We start from the raw sequence: 17,831 nt of genomic DNA on the forward strand, positions 1-17,831 counted from the left end.
AAGGGCGCTTCTGGCTGTAAAGATGAGAAGAGAGAAACAGCGATTTCCAATGATCCCCACCTTTCCAGTGATGACTCCTATCCCGTACGGGACCCTGTAAGGTTTTCAAGGCATGAGCCATTCGGAATTCTTTGGTGGTCTCCCATCCAAATATGACCCAGTGCCAACCCTGCTTAGCTTCCGAAATCTGATGAGATTGGGCTTGCCTGGGCTTTCCGGGTCAGGGCACTGAGTGTCATATACCCACACCAAATATCTTCTTCAACTGTAGATCCACAGTAAAAAGGAAGAGGGAAAGGGAAAGGAAAGGTCCCCTGTGCAAGCACCAGTCGTTTCCGACTCTGGGGTGACGCTGCTTTCACAACGTTTTCACGGCAGACTTTTTATGGGGTGGTTTGCCATTGCCTTCCCCAGTCCTCTACACTTCCCCCCCAGCAAGCTGGGGACTCATTTGACCGACCTCGGAAGGATGGAAGGCTGAGTCAGCCTCGAGCCGCCTAACTGAAAACCCAGCTTCCGCCGGGGATCGATCTCAGATCGTGAGCAGAGCTTAGGACTGCAGTACTGCAGCTTTAACACTCTGCACCATGGGGCTCTTAAAAAAAAGGAAGAAACCCCCCCCCAAAAAAATATGCAAGCCCCCAAAGCAAAAGAGCTGCTGTTGCCAGTGCTACCAAGAAGCACTGGTCCTGGTTTGCTTTCAAAGCAAATGCGCGTTTATAACTCACTCCAAAAGGGATGACACTTTAGAAAGAACAAAGTCTTACTAAGACAAAGAAACTGTTTAGTTAGAAATCTATGTTTAACAGAGGCATGGTAAAAAACCTTCACTTGAATCCATGAGCGACCAAATGCCAACTTTCTAAGATCGCTGCCTCCTGGGCCAAGAGGTATAAATATAGCACAGTAGGTCATGTTCTATATCAGGGGTGGCCAACGGTAGCTCTCCAGATGTTTCCCCCCCCTACAATTCCCATCAGCCCCAGCCATCGGCCATGCAAAAAACTTCTGGAGAGCTACCGTTGGCCACCCCTGCTCTATATTATGGGCTCGATGCTCGCATTTAAAGTCCTGAAGCTCAGCTAGATTACGCCCGACTCTTCTATGTACATATTGACTTCATTATTTTTTTCCCAAGCAATACTTGGCAGCAATACAATGAAAAGCTAATGCTGCCTCCAAAATTTTCCACCTTCACTAATGCTGGAAATCTTCCCCTTGATACTATATTAGCAGCAGAATCTATGCCTGCTTACTTGTACGCAAGCCCTGCTCTTGTTTCTACAGCTCAAAAGGCCCTTCTGAAACAGGAGTTCCCCCTTTTTTGTACAGCTAATTTGCATTGCTAATCAACGCCTGAATTAAGAAGTTATTTGGCTTTCATCTCTTGTTTCAGGAAACCAAGGCAACCCGCATACCATACAGGTTGAGACTTTTTGAGGGGGAAAAAATACCAGGCAATATTGCAGTCAAAGTAGCATTAAATGCCAAAAGATTATTTGCTTCCATGCGCTGCTCACCACACTTCCCCCCTGAGACTACTGGAGAATACTCAGCCAGAATAATAATTCCATTAGAAGTCAGGTGTAAAGAAGCACCTGGTCCTGCCCGGCGATTTTTTTGTGGCTTGAGGATGAAAAAGTGGAGATGTTGCAATAGATCTTTCTCTCAGCTATCACTGATGCTGCAGAATAAAGCGGCCCTTCCCCACCGTACTAAGCTGAGTTCAAGTCCAGCAACTTGCACAAACTTTCCATTACCTTTGCAGTAATTCTGTTCCTATTCCTAGGAATTTTTCCTTGGGCTCCAGAAATTCTTTCTATTTAGAGCTACAGGACAAAAGGGAACTTAGTCCCCCCCCCAATACTGTGCTCCCCAGAAAGGGGCAGGGCTGTGGATCCCCAAGAACTGCATGGGGAGCAAACTGAGTGGCGCTGCAGTGTGCGTGTGGTGTGAGAGGAGGAAATGGCTGGAAATGATCCGTTTTTTGCTTTTGTACACTGAAAGTGATTCACGTACGTAACCCAGTGGTCTTTATACCCACCCTGTAAAAAGGCAGATCAGCCCCGCTGCTATACTGCAGATAGTGGGCTGGGAGTGACTTGCTTAAGACCTCCTCAGTGACTTCAGAAAGAGGTGAAAAGCCAACAGGGGTTTGCCAGCTGTTACCACAGGCTCTTTGCCGCTACAGCAGCTCACATCAGGATACACGGACCGTGGAGTGGTCCCAATCAGTGTTCCCTCTGAGTTAGCGAGAGCCAGCTCACAGATTTTTAGCTTCCAGCTCACACGTTTTTGTCTTAGCTCAGGAAGGATGACCCCAGAACACACTAAATTATGCAGTAACTCACAACATTAATGTCAGTAACTCACAACTTTAATGCCAGTAGCTCACAAAGTAGGATTTTTGCTCACAAGACTCGGCAGCTTACACTGGTCCCAATGCAAATGAACTGCAGAAAAATCCACCTACTTCCTAAATATTCAACAATTTAAAAAGCAACTATCTTATTTCTCTCTGTCTATATGAGCAGCCCACCGTCTAAGCCAGTGTTTCCCAAAGTGGGCGATATTGCCCCTTGGGGGGCCCTGGAACGATCCAGGGGGGCGGTAGTAGCCTTCGGTGCAATTGGGGGGTCAGTGAATAAAAATAAGGGGGCGGTGGAAGCATAAAGGGAGCAGAGCAGAGAAGAGGGAGGTGTCAAAAATCATGTTTCCGGGAGGGGTCCAGAATTTCTAGTCAGTGACTTCTGCAGGAGCAGCACATGGGAGTAGGCGGGGTACGTGACCGCCTAGGGTGCCACCCTGCCAGGGGGTAATGCTGGGCTCCCCCTTACTCCTCCTTCCCATGTGGCACGATTGCACCAGCCAGCAGGCAAGCCAAGAGCCCCGAACGGTGCTGCTGCACCACTGCCTTGCTTTGCAGGGCAAACGTCACCTGCGCTGGGGCATCTGCCAAGGAAGCCTCTGAAGAGCACCCCCATTTTACCACTATCTGCTGCTTTTGGGTTGAAAGAGTCTGGACGGCAGCACCTTCCCATTGTGCTAGTTGGAGCTGAAGATTTCCAGAGGGGCGCTGAGTATTTTTTTTTTCTGAAAAGGGGGCATTAGGCCAAATAAGTCTGGGAACCTCTGGTCTAAGCAAAGGCTAATTCAAATTAGACATGTGCTTTTTGTGCAGCCAAAAGTCTTGGGGAATCTAGCTTCAGGAACATGAGCTCTGAGAATCTCACGTATTCTTCTTAAAGATCAGTTTTCAGAACTCACAGCTGCAGAGCATAACTTGAAACACATGAGGAAAACCAAAGTGACAGAAAAGCTAAGCAGAGTTCTGTGTGGCAATCCAGCCCTCATGACTACCATCTTTTCCTAATGCAGATCATCCCTAAATATTAAGGTTGTGAAATCCTGTTAACTGGGCTTGGTCTTTGAACACATGAAGCTTCCCTTTTTACTGAGTCAGACCACTGGTCTGTCACAGTCAGCCTTATGAACATATGAAGCTGCCTTACACTGAATCAAACCCTTGGTCCATCGAAGTCAGTATTGTCTACTCAGACTGGCAGAGGCTCTCCAGGGTCTCAAACTGAGGTTTTTCACGCCTATTTGTCTGGACCTGTTTCAGTTGGAGATGCCAGGGATTGAACCTGGGACCTTCTGCTTACCAAGCAGATGCTCTACCACTGAGCCACCATCCCTCCCCTTGTTCACTATGACTGGCAGCAAGTTTCCCTGGCTCTCAGGTCTTCCGTGTCAGCTTGCCCCTTGAAAATGGGAGGTGCCAGGAACTGAATCTGGGGCCCTCTGCATGCAAGCCTGATGCTCTACCCCCAAGTCACCTCATCTCATTCCATAGAACAATACTGGTATGAATGACAGACTTCTGCATTTCCACTCCATTCACACGCTGACTTGATTTGCACAATCCTTCATGCTTAGCAGCACAGGTTTTGTATTTTTGATTTTTTTATGATTCTCAAATCCTTTGGAATTAGGATTATTCTTCTTACAGTAGTCTGGCAACCAACCCCTGGTTGATAAATTCCAACCAATACATAAACATCACCTGTGTTTGTCCTCCTTCCTCATCAATCTCTCAGCCTCCTTTCTCCAGGTTCTCCAACACAACACCTCCAAAGTTCCTCTTGTGCGTCCCCTCCATTCCACTAATGACAGCTCCACAGAATTCTTCGTGCTCCCGGGCCACCAATTTATGGACAATTCTTCCTTCAAGCTGCACGCTCCGTGGCCCTTGGTCTTTCGCAAGCACGGAGGCTCATTCACACACATCCCCTCGGAGTAATCGACGCTAAGCACAGAAAATCATGCCCTGCCCAGGACTCCATTCAGGTTTGGCGAAAGCAAGGACTTCAGTTGCCTGGAACAAGTTGCACGCTTCCTTCACTGCACCTTAGCCACCTCTACCACTAAGAATGCACATCATAGTTCTGGGACATGATATACTCATTCAGAGATGAAACACAGCCCACCTTCCTTTGCCAGTGCGCAATTCTTCTCCAGACCAAAACCCTGATTCCCACCCCCCCAGCCCCTCTTTTAGCAGCTTCTACACCCCACAACTTTGGGTATATCTGAACGGTCAAATTCTTCATTCTTTCCATGGGTGACACTGGGTCAATTCATTCTCAGTACTAGGACTGATTTGTCTTCCTGAAAGAACTCTATTCCAGGGTAGCTCATAACCACCAGATCCCTTGACTTCCACCTGCAGTGGCAGATTCCCACCTCCCAATCGCAAGCAGAGACAGATGTTTGAAGATAGGGCCTGCTTGGTAAGAACTTAAATGCCTCAGGAAGGGAAGAAAACAGTTCCAGACTGCCTCTTTATCTGTGGCCAAGGGAGAAAAGCACCTCTGCTAAGGTGGGAATTTTGAAAATGCTGCCATTCGTTCCTCTTCCCACAACCTATTAAAGGACTGCAGGTACCTTCCTGAACCATATCAGCATTTCATAGAATCATAAATCATAGAGTTGGAGGGACCTCCAGGGTCATCTAGTCCAACCCCCTGCACAATGGAGGAAATTCACAGATACCTCCCCTCCACACTCCCAGTGACTTCTGCTCCATGCCCAGAAGATGGCAAAAAAACAAACAAGCCCAGAGAAAATTGCTTCTTGAGTGGCTATCAGTATTGCCCTGGGCATGTAAGAAAGGGCCATGAGAACTAAGCACTGATGCAACCTTTCCTGCCCTCCCTCTCATGATCTGCCTAGGTTCACACAGAATCAGCATTGCTGTCAAATAGCAAAGGCTCAGCACAAACACAGTACAGTACAAGAGAATACTGGGCCCTGTGGCACAGAGTGGTAAAGCAGCAGTACTGCAGTCAGAGCCCTCTGCTCATGACCTGAGTTCGATCCCAGCAGAAGCTGGTTCAGGTAGCTGGCTCCAGGTTGACTCAGCCTTCCATCCTTACGAGGTCGGTCAAATGAGTACCGAGCTTGCTGGCAGGGAAGTGTAGATGACTGGGGAAGGTAATGGCAAACCACCCCGTAAAAAGTCTGCCGTGAAAACGTTGTGAAAGCAACGTCACCACAGAGTCAAAAACGACTGATGCTTGCACAGGCTACCTTTACCTTTACAAGAGAATACATGCAGACCAGTGAAATTAGTTACCAAATTGATGGATGTCTGAGTTGGGGGGGGGAGGAGAATCTAATATAATGTTTGGGTACTACCAACTTTCGCTCAGTAATTATTTCGCTTACTTCTTTCCAACTCTAACGTTGTTTCTGAAAACTAGATTTTTGATGGGGAAGATATGTAACCACCAAAGCAAAGCTATGGTCCAGCAAGGCTAGTCTCTAAGGCACCAAAGCACAGTTTTCTCCCAGCCCTTCTGCTCCTGAAGCCCTTTTAACCCACCAGGGAATGAAAGAGGACCCTCACACATACATGCGCATGAGGTCTGCCGCTTAACTTTGGGCTTCACCCACTGCTCTGAATTATGCACGAAGCCATTTTTGGGCACCACAACACTCCCTTCTCCCCTGGATTATGCGAACAAAATATAGAAGATATTTCCAGAGCCCACAAGAGAACTAAGGAAGTAGCCACCAGGTTAAACAACAGAAATATTCTAAAATGCTCTTTTACCATTGTTAGCAAAAACCATTGTTGAATGAAAAGATTCCTCATCACGATGAATTCCTTCTTGTGATCAAGGCCTGGCACCATTTCTTCCCCACCCTGCCAACTATAATTTAGTTCTAGTAGTTCATTACAGCCTAAACTACTTTGTTAGTAAGTAATCCTTTTTAACACAATGATCCCACAATCAAGTTACCCCCTTTGGCTACATGACTAAGGCAGGGACCTAACCAATACCAATTTCTGAAGAAGTCCCATTAAATAAAGATTGCGCAATTTCAACACTTTGAACTGAAACTAATCCAATGGAAAAGTACACTTTGTGCCTGATACTAATTAAAAGTATTCCAATTCCAGTACCAACATTCCTGTGATGACTGTTCAATTTGTATTAGGGGAGGGACGGTGGCTCAGTGGTAGAGCATCTGCTTGGGAAGCAGAAGGTCCCAGGTTCAATCCCTGGCATCTCCAAAAAAGGGTCCAGGCAAATAGGTGTGAAAAACCTCAGCCTGAGACCCTGAAGAGCCGCTGCCGGTCTGAGTAGACAAAACTGACTTTGATGGACCAAAGGTCTGATTCAGTAGAAGGCAACTTCATATGTTCATGTATCCAGATAACCAAATTTCCCATTCTATCCATACCGATTACTAACGATACAATGACAACCCTGAGTTAACACAGAAACAGGTTTCACAATTTTACTAGAATGTACTCAGTTCTATCACCTGTATACTTTGGGAAGAGGTGTGGCTGTTCCTTTTTAAACAACTAATTCAGGACATATGAACACTTACTTAATTTACAGGGGTGGCCAACGGTAGCTCTCCAGATGTTTTTTGCCTACAACTCCCATCAGCCCCAGCCATTGGCCATGCTGGCTGGGGCTGATGGGAGTTGTAGGTAAAAAACATCTGGAGCGCTACCGTTGGCCACCCCTGGATACTAAAGAATCTCTTCTTCCTACCGTGAGAAATAACATGCTAAAGTAGTACAGAGTGTGCTGGATTAGACCCAGATTTCACTCCCCACAACCATGAAGTTCATTGGGTGACCAAAGGCAGTTCTCTCAGCCTGGCCTACTTCAGAGAGTTGTTGTGAGGATACAGCAGGTAATAAAACACACAACCCCAAACTCCAAACAAAAAGGATGGGATGACATATATTGTTTTCCCTGCCATACTTAGGAGAACACACAGCTTTGGCTCAGTAGCAACCTTTCCCCTTTAAAAAATAGAGCATGGCTTTTGGACTTAGCTCACAACTGTCCAAGCTTTCCAGACCAAGCGCTGACCATTACATTCAACCTTCAACAGAGGGAGCTACTCTGCCCCCTTCCTAACTGTACACGGCTGAAGAAGTGTGCATGCACACGAAAGCTTACGTTCTGAATAAAACTAAGTTGGACTTAAAGGTGCAATTGACTCCTATTTTGTTCTACTGCTTCAGACCAACACAGCTGCCTATTTGGATCTACATAAACGGCTGTTTTCTATCGCTTCGCTCTTTTAGCACAACCAAATGCAAAAACTGGCAGAGCTCCTGTAACTTAATTAACTGCATTAGAAAAAATAATAAATTTTAACATCTCATCACATGGGCATGACAGATGAAACTTCCCTAGCTGGTGAGGCAGCCCCTTAAACGCACACAGGAGAACTGCCCTGCTTCGTTATTGCCGTTTTTTCATTGGGTGCATCCAAACCAGTGTTCCCTTTAAGCTTAGTTTGCGTGAGCTAGCTCACAGATTTTTAGCCTCCAGCTCACACATTTTTGGCTTGGCTCAGAAAGGATGACCCGAGACCACAATAATTTATGCAGTAGCTCACAACTTTAACATCAGCAGCTCACAAAGTCGAAATTTTGCTCACAAGACTCTGCAGCTTAGTGAGAGCATTGATCCACACTGCACTAAATAACGCGTTTTGCAAGTGGATTTTTCGCTATTCTTACACAATAGAAGTCCAGCTGCAAAACGCATTATTTAGTGTAGCATGAACACATTCATTCTGTCTTGGGCAGGATTTTTGGGGTGGGAGGGGTCCCGCCTCATCACCAGACGGCCAATGCCAAAACGTGGCCACTGTTACCTCCCCACCCCCCTGCAAAAAAAACAACCTGCTTTGTATTATCATGGAGTAAGGAGTTCACACATATGAAGAAAACACCTCCACAAGCGCACTCCCGAATAACCCCGCAGGTAGGGGAGCTCTGTGTCTACCCAAATGTGGGTGGGAGCAATAGTTAATAGGAGTGGTGGCCAAACTGAGGCTCGGGAGCCACATGTGGCTCTTTTGCACTTATCGTGTGGCTGTTGAAGCCCTCACCACCCCAACAGCCAGCTTGGAGAATGCATTTAAAGTTAAAGTTGCTTCTTTTCCACCTCTCTCTTCTCCCTCCCTTCCCCAGTCTTCCTTCTGGCTCTCAAACATCTGACATTCATGTCCTGAGGCTCTCAAACATTTGACATTTATTCTATGTGACTCTAATGTTAAGCAAGTTTGGCCACCCAGGACTAGCAGAACGTCCGTCTTCTTCCTGTTCAGAGGTACTTCCAGCCTAAGCAAAGCCACAACCTTGAGCCAAAGGGCTTTGATGCCTTAAGCTTGTGGCTGCTCGGAGAATGCATTTAAAGTTAAAGTTGCTTTCTTTCCGCCTCTTCCTCCCCGTCTTAGGGCTCTCAAACATCTGATGTTTATTCTATGCGGCTCTTACGTTAAGCAAGTCTGGCCACCCCTGGTTAGGAAAGGAAAGGTCCCCTGTGCAAGCCCCAGTCGTTTCCGACTCTGGGGTGACGTTGCTTTCAGGACGTTTCCACGGGAGACTTTTTACGGGGCGGTTTGCCATTGCCTTCCCCAGTCCTCTACGCTTTCCCCCCAGCCACTGGTTAAGAGACACCTAAAAGGCACCCACGGGAGTGCACTTGTGAATGCGCGCGCACACGGGTGTCTGCATAACGAGGCGGGTTTCTGGCGGGGGAGAAACCAGCGCCCTCCTCCACCCCACAAGCCGGGCGGAGAAAGAGGCTCCCGCCGAGGGAAGGCCCCAGCGGCGCCCGCGGGAAACAAAGACCCGCCACCGCCGCTCGGAGCGGCCCTGAGGGAGAAGCGGGCCGCCGAGACGGGGAAGGCGGGAAGGGAAGGAGGGCGGCGGAAAGAGTCCCGGCGCCGGTCCCGCACTCACCCCTTCATGGCTGCCCCGAGATCCGGCTACTGCAGCTCCCGCTCCACATGGGCCTCAGGCCGCGCCGACCAACCGCGCCAGCGTGCGTGAGCAGGCCCCGCCCCCCTTCCCGCCTGACGCGCGGCCTTTCACCCGGCGCACGCGCGGCAAGAGGCGCTGCGCCGCCCAGCCCAGCCCGACGCGAAACGCGCCCACCCGCCCCGCGCCTCCCTCCCTCAGCGGCGCCTTTTCCCAGAAGCCCCTGCCGCCCGCCCCGTCACGTGACGGCGCTCTCGGCGTCTCATTGGGCGGGAGCGCGAAAGGGCGTGAAACGCCGCGGCCTGACCGGGAAGGTCAAGTTTCCCCGAAAGACTGAGGGGAAGAAGGATCGATCGTTCTGTCTTTTCAAGCGCGCAAACAAATATATAAATGTGTATTTGTACATACATGTATACCTAAAGAGATTACATAATACCACATGCGAAGTGTATAGAACTATAAAATGGTGCCACCTCAAGGGGGGGCCGTGGGGCAGAGCGGTAAAGCTGCAGCACTGAGGTCTGAACTCTCTGCTCACGACCTGAGTTCGATCCCCGGTGGAAGCTGGGGTTTCAGGTAGCCGGCTCGAGGTTGACTCAGCCTTCCATCCTTCCGAGGTCGGTCAAATGAGTTCCCAGCTTGCTGGGGGGAAAGTGCAGATGACTGAGGAAGGCAATGGCAAACCACCCCGTAAAAAGTCTGCCGTGAAAACGTTGTGAAAGCAACGTCACCCCAGAGTCGGAAACGACTGGTGCTTGCAGGGGGGGCGGAATCCTGCGAGAAATCCTGAAAAACATAAGCGGATGTGCGTAGCTCTACTTCCGCTGGCGCATGCGCACTTAGCCAGTCGGAGCCCCCCCCCCGCAGCCTGCGCGCATGCTCAGTGGCCCGCCGTGTTGGGCGATCAGCTGAGCTCTCGCCGGTCCTCTTGCGGAGACTCGCGCGGTCGCTTCGCCTTCCTGGTCCAGGTGAGGGGCTGGTGCGAGGGGGAGCGAGGCTGCTCCCTGGTTGGGAGAGGGGAGGGGAAGATAAAGATGGTCTCTGGGGTCTCCGAGACCTTCAGGGGCTGCAAAGAGCTTCCTCCGCCCTTGCCTCCTGGTTGCACTTTTCTGACCTGGGGTTGCAATGCATCATTCACCACCTTGCTAGCTCTTGCAGCTGAAGCCACTAACTAAAAAGCAGACCCCCCCCCACAAAAAAAGAGGTGCGGTTACAGCGTTGGTGTCTGACGCAGCAATGTCCCCCCCACCTTCGTTTTTATTTTATTTTTCTTATAAGCGGCTCGCAATGGTATGTGTAGCTTCCTTTTGCAATTTTATACTCATAGTCACCTTTAAGGTGAGTGAGGCGGAAAATACCGGCTCAAGGTCATCCTGTCATTCGGGGGGTGGTGGTTGCTTTTTAACCAATGAGGGAGATTTGAACCTGGATCTTGCTGATCGATCTTAGTAATTGTTTAAAGGTAAAGGTAACCCCCCCTGTGCAAGCACCAAGTTGTTAGCAACCCATGGGATGATGTCACATCATGACGTTTTCTTGACAGAGTTTTTATGGGGTGTCTTGTCATTGCCTTCCCCAGTCATCTACACTTTCCTCCCAGCAAGCTTTCACACAAAGGTCGTTTTACCGACCTCGGAAGGATGGAAGGCTGAGTCAACCTCGAGCCAGCTACCTGAACCCAGTTTCTGCCGGCATTGAACTCAGGTCGTGAGCAGAGAGCTCGGACTGCAGTACTGCAGCTTTACCACTCTGCGCCACAGGGCTTTCTGTTAATTGTTTACTTACCCATTATTCCTTTTGCGGTTTTGCAAGAGTGGGATCTGGGCAGCCTCGTCCTATAAAGCGCAAGGGGCTGAAAGAGAAACTGACCTATGGCCACTCTGGGAGCTTTGTGACTGAGTGGGAATTTGAACCCTTGTCTTCCTGATCCTACTTCTGCAGACTGATCCCTGCACCACGCTCTGAATGTTAGTCGCTGCTCTCAAAATGACCTATGTAAGAAAGTCAAGCCAGGTTCTGTGTAGCTAGATCCAGGAGGAGAGAAAAAATCATCCTGGCCCCTGAAAATCTTTGCCTTTGATTCTTTCCTCATATTTTTTACTCTGACATGATGAAGAGTAGAGGTTAGGGGTTTAAAAATTTTCTCTGTTCTGTAGACTCTTTCTCTGTTCCTAAGGGTAAAAGATGGGTGTGGTTTAAACTGATCTGTTCTGCTTTGGTCATATATCATCGCTCTTGTCCCTGCTGAAAGTAAAAAGAGACTAGTAGTTTGGTGCAATCCTATGTAGAAATACTTCTGCCTCAGCCACTGAAAAAAGCCTGCAGAGCAAATTTGTCTTGGGTTGTGTTGGGTTTATCCCCAACTCTTAGTAGGGACTGTGCTATGAAATAACAAATTGTAGTTGTCTTCTTGTAAAGAAGAGCATGGGGAAGGAAATGATGAAGCCATGACAAATGCAATTTGCTGTCTGGTGGAGAGTTAGTGGGTAAACTAAACCAGAGACAAGCCTTCTTCTTTCACTTCTCATCAGAAGCCCATTGTGGTCAGAAAGAGAAGTGTAGAATCACTTCTCCAGGGATTGTTCTAGAATGCTGGGGGTGGGGTGGGCTTCTAGAACTACAGACTGGGTGCTCTCTGGGAGTAGCTGGGTGCAGGAATTGGGCTTCCATAGAAATTCTCCTGTCCCATCAGCTTGGTTAGTGGCCTGTTGTTTTACATTTTGCCTTGCCTCCTTTGTTAGTTGGGGACTGTTACTCAGTAATTACCTCTGACAGACGAACTGCAGGATTATCCTTCCCCTTTGCCCCCGGCATTGCCTTTTAAACTGCAGCTGTATTTTCATGGAAATGAAACTTGGCCCAGGCCTGTTGAGCAGTTTATGGCTAGCCCTGGCTAGTTCTTAATCACTTCCAAAGTCTGTGAAAGATATACACACCCCTGATGCCAGAGGCCTGAAACTGGTTGCTGTGACAGTCGGAGAGTCATGTGCTGCAGGTGGATGTGGAAATCCTGGGTTTCTCTCTACTGATCCCGGTAATGAATGTTTTTCAGGAACATGCAGGGCCACGTGATTTAGGCAGTCTGCTGCATCAAAGACAAGTGCAAACTGGACGGGTTTTTTTTTGGGGGGGGGGGGGGAGGAATTAACAGAATCCGGGAACCACCAGTAGAGCAAAGGCTGGTGTACTTGATCTCTGCATGAGTCAGGCAGAATGACAGGCCTCTGAAACGTGATTTTTTTTTTTGAGGCATAGGAACCATTCGACAGTGGTATTAATCCTACAGTCTCTGCCTAGAACAGGGGTGGGCAAACTGTGGCTCGGGAGCCACATGTGGCTCTTTCACACATATTGTGTGGCTCTTGAAGCCCCCACCACCCCGCCAGCCAACTTGGAAATTGCTTTTCTTTTTTTAAATCATTTCTCCAAGTCAAGCCAGCTGCTTTCTTTCCACCTCTTCCTCCTACCTCTCACCCATCTATTTTCCTTCCTTCCTTCCTTCCTTCCTTCCTTCCTTCCTTCCTTCCTTCCTTCCTTCCTTCCTTCCTTCCTTCCTTCCTTCCTTCCTTCCTTCCTTCCTTCCTTGTGGCTCTCAAACATCTGATGTTTATTCTGTGTGGCTCTTACGTTAAGCAAGTTTGGCCACCCCTGGCCTAGAACAACTGTGCCCTAGAATGATTCTAACTATCCCATTCATATCCTTAAGAGGTAGAATCCAAAGAAGAATTCATGAATCTGCCCTATACTGAATCAGACCATTGGTCTGCCAGTGTTAGTATCGTCTACTCAGATTGGCAAATTCTTGCCTCTTAAGGGGGAAAAGTTAAAAATGGAGCGGGGAAAGGTTGACCGCTTACCCTCGTTGAAGGAAAGCATCCCTTGCTTTGCCAAGAACAGGTTGTACAGATGACTTCCAGAAAGCTTTTGATACAGCTCTCCATCAAAGGCTCCTCAGTAATCATGGGGTAAGCTTTTACAGATGATTAAAGGGTTGGAACACTTTCCCTATGAAGGAAGGTTAAAGCGGTTGGGGCTCTTTAGCTTGGAGAAACAACTATTGAGGGGTGGCAGGGTTACAAGATTACAAGATTGTGCATGGGATAGAGAATATAGAGAAAGAAGAATTCTTCTCTCTTTCTTACAATACAAGAATTCATGGATACTTAATGAAATTGCTGAGCAGTCAGGTTACATTGGATAAAAGGAAGTGCTTCTTCACCCAAAGAGTGATTGGCACATGGAATTCACTGCCACAGGAGGTGGTGGCAGGTACATGCATGGACGGTTTCAAGAGGGAATTGGATAAACATAGAGCAGAAGTCCATCATTAGCCAGAAGGTATAGCTGGAACTCTCTGTCTGGAGCAGTGATGCCCTGTATTCTTAGTGCTTGGGGAGGGGCACAGTGGGAGGGCTTCCAGTGTCCTGGCCCCACTTGTGGACCTCCTGACGGCACCTGGGTTTCTTTTACACTGTGTGACAGAGTGTTGGACTGGATGGGCCATTGGCCTGATCCAACATGGCTTCTCTTATGTCCTTATGTTAGTACTCACAGCTACTGAGTACTGGCACCCTGGGGGGGTGGGGAGAGCTCTCTCAAGTCCTAAGGGAGGAGGGTTTCATGAAAATCAGCCAACCTTATCTGTGAGCACTAGCTCCTTTTTAAAAACAAATAAAGAATTGTGTCCTGTGACTAACTTTATTAGTACAGGAAGCTGATAACTATTAACGGGCCAAATGGCAGACAATCTGGAAGATTTATGAATAAGATCTCCCATAGTTTTTAAATGACTAAGAGTATCCATGGGGAGGAGGAAGTCAGATCAAGAACTGGATTTTTCAAACCAAACCCCCTCCCCTTAAAATTCATTTAGTCAATGAGTGATTGATCAAGTAGAAATGAAGCTGCAAAAGCACAAGAAGCAGTTGTAAATCAGAATATCAGATGAAGATGATATTGGATTTATACCATGCCCTTCACTCTGAATCTCAGAGTCTCAAAGTAGCTTACAATCTCCTTTGTCTTCCTCCCTCCCACAACAGACACCCTGTGAGGTGCGTGGGGCTGAGGGAACTCTCAATAGAAGCTGCTCTTTCAAGGACGGAGTCTGAGAGCAGCTCACTATCTCCTTTACCTTCCTCCCTGACAGCAGACACCCTGTGAGGTAGGTGGGGTTGCAGGAGCTCAATAGAAGCTGCCCTTTCAAGGACAGCTCTGTGAGAGCTACGGCTGACCCAAGGCCATTCCAGCAGCTGCAAGTGGAGGAGTGGGGAATCAAACCTGGTTCTCCCAGATAAGAGGCCACACACTTAACCACTACACCAAACTGGCTCTCCACAGCAGTTCTGAGTCTTAAATCTGCAGTGGCTGCAACCATAGCTTGGTGTGATATTGGAAATGAATCTCTTACTTGGAAAACAGCCTCTGTATGTATAGTATACCAAACTTCTTTTTATATGGATGTTTTCAGATTGCCCTCTAAAAGAACAGCCGATATATGCAATTTTATGATTAATGGTTTTTTAAAGTGCTCTTGGTTCTGCTGGTTATATTGAAATGTCGGCAATGTATACAAATGGCTGCTACAACATCTCCATATTGCCCTGCTTTCTTAATGTCTTTCTTTGTGGAGCGGCTTGAGTCGAGGAAGAACCAAAATAGAATTTTCCTTGAACTCATGGATTAAGTTTGGCTTGGAAAAACTGATTTTCTTTTAGAGGCAAAGGACAGCCCTTGCGGTATGGTACAACGGAACAAATCACATGCTAACTTGTGTACATGGTTTTCTGTTCCGTTTCACCCTTTATCATTCCAGCTAGGACATCTCGCTTTACGTTGGGGGAGAAACATGAGTCAGATTAGAAGGATGAGTTGTGTTTTCTTGTGGGACAACTGCTTTCCCCCCCTGTAGTGCTATGGTCCAAGAACCTTTTCTGAGAGGGTTCAAAATGTTTTGGTATTGGTTCGGCTCACCCGGTCAACTTGCTCAAGTAGTATGTGGTCGTTTGTATACAGATACTTCCACAGAAAAAAAAAATTAAAATTATGTATATTCTAGATGGCTCTCTCTGGCTTGCAACAGGAAAACTGTAAACTGCTGTACTGGTAGAATCAAAGAATCACAGAGTTGGAAAGGGCCTTACAGGAGCACTTTTGCTTATATGTATTTTTACTGTTATGACTATGTTGTACCCCGCCCTAAGCTTGTTTGCATGAAGGGCAAGCTAAAAACGGAATCTATCTAGTCCAACCCCCTGCTCAATGCAGAATCAGTCTACAGCAGGGATGTAGACTGTGGAGGGCTCCTATCGCCCCCCCCCCCCCGAGCAACTGGCTGTCATCTGCTTCCTTCTCCCTCTCTCTTGCTTCCTTCTGCATCACAGCTTGCTTTGCCAGGCTTGCTCAATCGCACAGGAGCTACAGAGCAAAACCTCTGTTTTCTCAATTGACTGAGGCTCCTCCCTTGGGGAGGAAGCGGGGAGAGAGTTTGCTTTTCCAGGCTCTCTCAATCGCACAGCAGAGCTACTGAGCCAGGCTTTTATTGGATGAGGTTCCTCCCTCTCTTGGTCCCCTGGGGAAGGAAGGAAAGAGCCAGAGCTCCCTTTGCCCAGTTCCCTGGATCCCATGGGAGAGATACAAAGAAAGCACCTTTAAGACCAATGGGTGCTAATGTTTTAAGCATGCTTTAACTTTAAAAAAAAAACTTTGTGTTCATCTGTGTCCTTTATAAAGTTTATATCTCTGCTGCCTGCTACGTTTTATGACACACATGGCCCGGCCTGACAAGGTCTCATTTATGTCAGATCCAGCCCTCATAACAAATGAGATTGACATCCCTGGTCTAGAGCATCCCTGACAAGTGTTTGCCCAGCCGCTGCTTAAAGGCTGCCAGTGATACATCAATGATGCATCAGAGTTAACTGGAAGTAATTCTTGGCCGCTGGCTTTTAAGAACATAAGAGAAGCCCTGTTGGATCAGGCCAGTGGCCCATCCAGTCCAACACTCTGTGTCACAGAAGAACATAAGAGAAGCCATGTTGGATCAGGCCAATGGCCCATCCAGTCCAACACTCTGTGTCACAGAAGAACATAAGAGAAGCCATGTTGGATCAGGCCAGTGGCCCATCCAGTCCAACACTCTGTGTCACAGAAGAACATAAGAGAAGCCCTGTTGGATCAGGCCAGTGGCCCATCCAGTCCAACACTCTGTGTCACAGAAGAACATAAGAGAAGCCATGTTGGATCAGGCCAATGGCCCATCCAGTCCAACACTCTGTGTCACAGAAGAACATAAGAGAAGCCATGTTGGATCAGGCCAATGGCCCATCCAGTCCAACACTCTGTGTCACGCAGTGCCCACAAAAAAACAAACCCAAGTGCCATCAGGAGGTCCACAAGTGGGGCTAGAAGTCCTTCCACTGTGCCCCCCCAAAACACCAAGAATACAGAGCATCACTGCCCCAGAGAGTTTCAACAATACACTGTGGCTAATAGCCACTGATGGATCTCTGCTGCGTATTTTTATCCAATCCCCTCTTGAAGCTGGCTATGCTTGTAGCCACCGGCATCTCCTGTGGCAGTGAATTCCACATGTTAATCACCCTTTGGGGTGAAGAAGTACTTCCTTTTCTCCTTTCTAACCCGATTGCTACAAAAAAAGCCCTGGTTGAGTTAAAATATTACGAGACGATTGCATTTATTATGGGTAGTCAGTTTGTCTGAGTCACTTACACCCATCTGGAATTGTGTGATGTTAGGTCTTGAAAATGTTGAATGAGTGTAGTTTCAGAGGATACCGGTGTCGGTCCACAGCAGAAGAACTGGATTTGAGTTCAGGAGTACCTCCGAAACCAACAAGGTTATTGGGGTAGCTGACAAAGGAAGCTTTGACTTTCAAGTTGCTTCCGGACTTTATCTGATCATTAGCAGTACTAAATTAATAAGTATCGTATGGGCTTGTGTGTTGTATAGCCAGGAGACCCTAAGATTGTCTGGCAGCCAGAAGTTCTAGCTTTCTTAGCGATATGCACCACTAGGTGGCGAGGTAGACTTATTTTTAAGGCAAGAGGCATTTCAGAGGTGGTTGCCCGTCACCTGCCGCTGGGTCACTTTATTTGACTTTATTTTACTTTTTGTTGACTTGTATGCAAGAAGGCATGCTTACAGAGAAGGTCCATCTGTTTGAGAAAAGTCCTCCGCCCCCTCCAGTGACCTAGTTGCATAGTATGTACTGTTTATGTCCATGAGTGGTGTCCAGTTATGGGAAGGGCTGTGGCTCAGTGGCAGAGCCTCTGTTTTGCATGCAGAAGGTCCCAGGTTCAGTCCCTGGCATCTCCAGTTAAAAAAGGAGCAGGTAGGAGGTGATGGGAAAGACTTCTGCCTGAAACCCTGGAGAGCTGTTGCCAGTCTGAGTAGACAGTATTGACCTTGATGGACCAAGGGTTCAGTATTACAGAGTTTCACATGTGTTCATCTCTATTCATAAGGAGCACTTGACAGATTGAAAGTCACTATGCGTGCT

The 17,831-nt window shown here is 47.8% G+C and overlaps 2 protein-coding genes across 3 annotated transcripts in view; one reads left to right on the forward strand and one right to left on the reverse strand.

The window, feature by feature from the left end:
- Positions 1-9,437, reverse strand: part of NAA50 (N-alpha-acetyltransferase 50, NatE catalytic subunit) — a 28,588-nt gene extending 19,151 nt beyond the window's left edge. The window contains exon 1 of one of the 2 annotated variants that reach the window (XM_060236851.1): positions 9,293-9,437. In XM_060236851.1, coding sequence (XP_060092834.1) covers positions 9,293-9,300 — 8 coding nt within the window. In that variant the 5' untranslated portion in view covers positions 9,301-9,437. The remainder of the gene's footprint in view (positions 1-9,292) is intronic. The other variant, XM_060236852.1, reaches the window with a different exon arrangement.
- Positions 9,438-10,180: 743 nt separating this feature from the next.
- Positions 10,181-17,831, forward strand: part of ATP6V1A (ATPase H+ transporting V1 subunit A) — a 42,794-nt gene continuing 35,143 nt past the window's right edge. Inside the window, exon 1 of the mRNA XM_060236853.1 lies at positions 10,181-10,278. The gene's annotated coding sequence lies outside the window, so the exon portion shown is untranslated. The remainder of the gene's footprint in view (positions 10,279-17,831) is intronic.

The sequence above is a fragment of the Heteronotia binoei genome, chromosome 4, assembly GCF_032191835.1.
Source record: "Heteronotia binoei isolate CCM8104 ecotype False Entrance Well chromosome 4, APGP_CSIRO_Hbin_v1, whole genome shotgun sequence".
In the NCBI taxonomy this organism is placed as follows: Eukaryota; Metazoa; Chordata; class Lepidosauria; order Squamata; family Gekkonidae; genus Heteronotia; species Heteronotia binoei.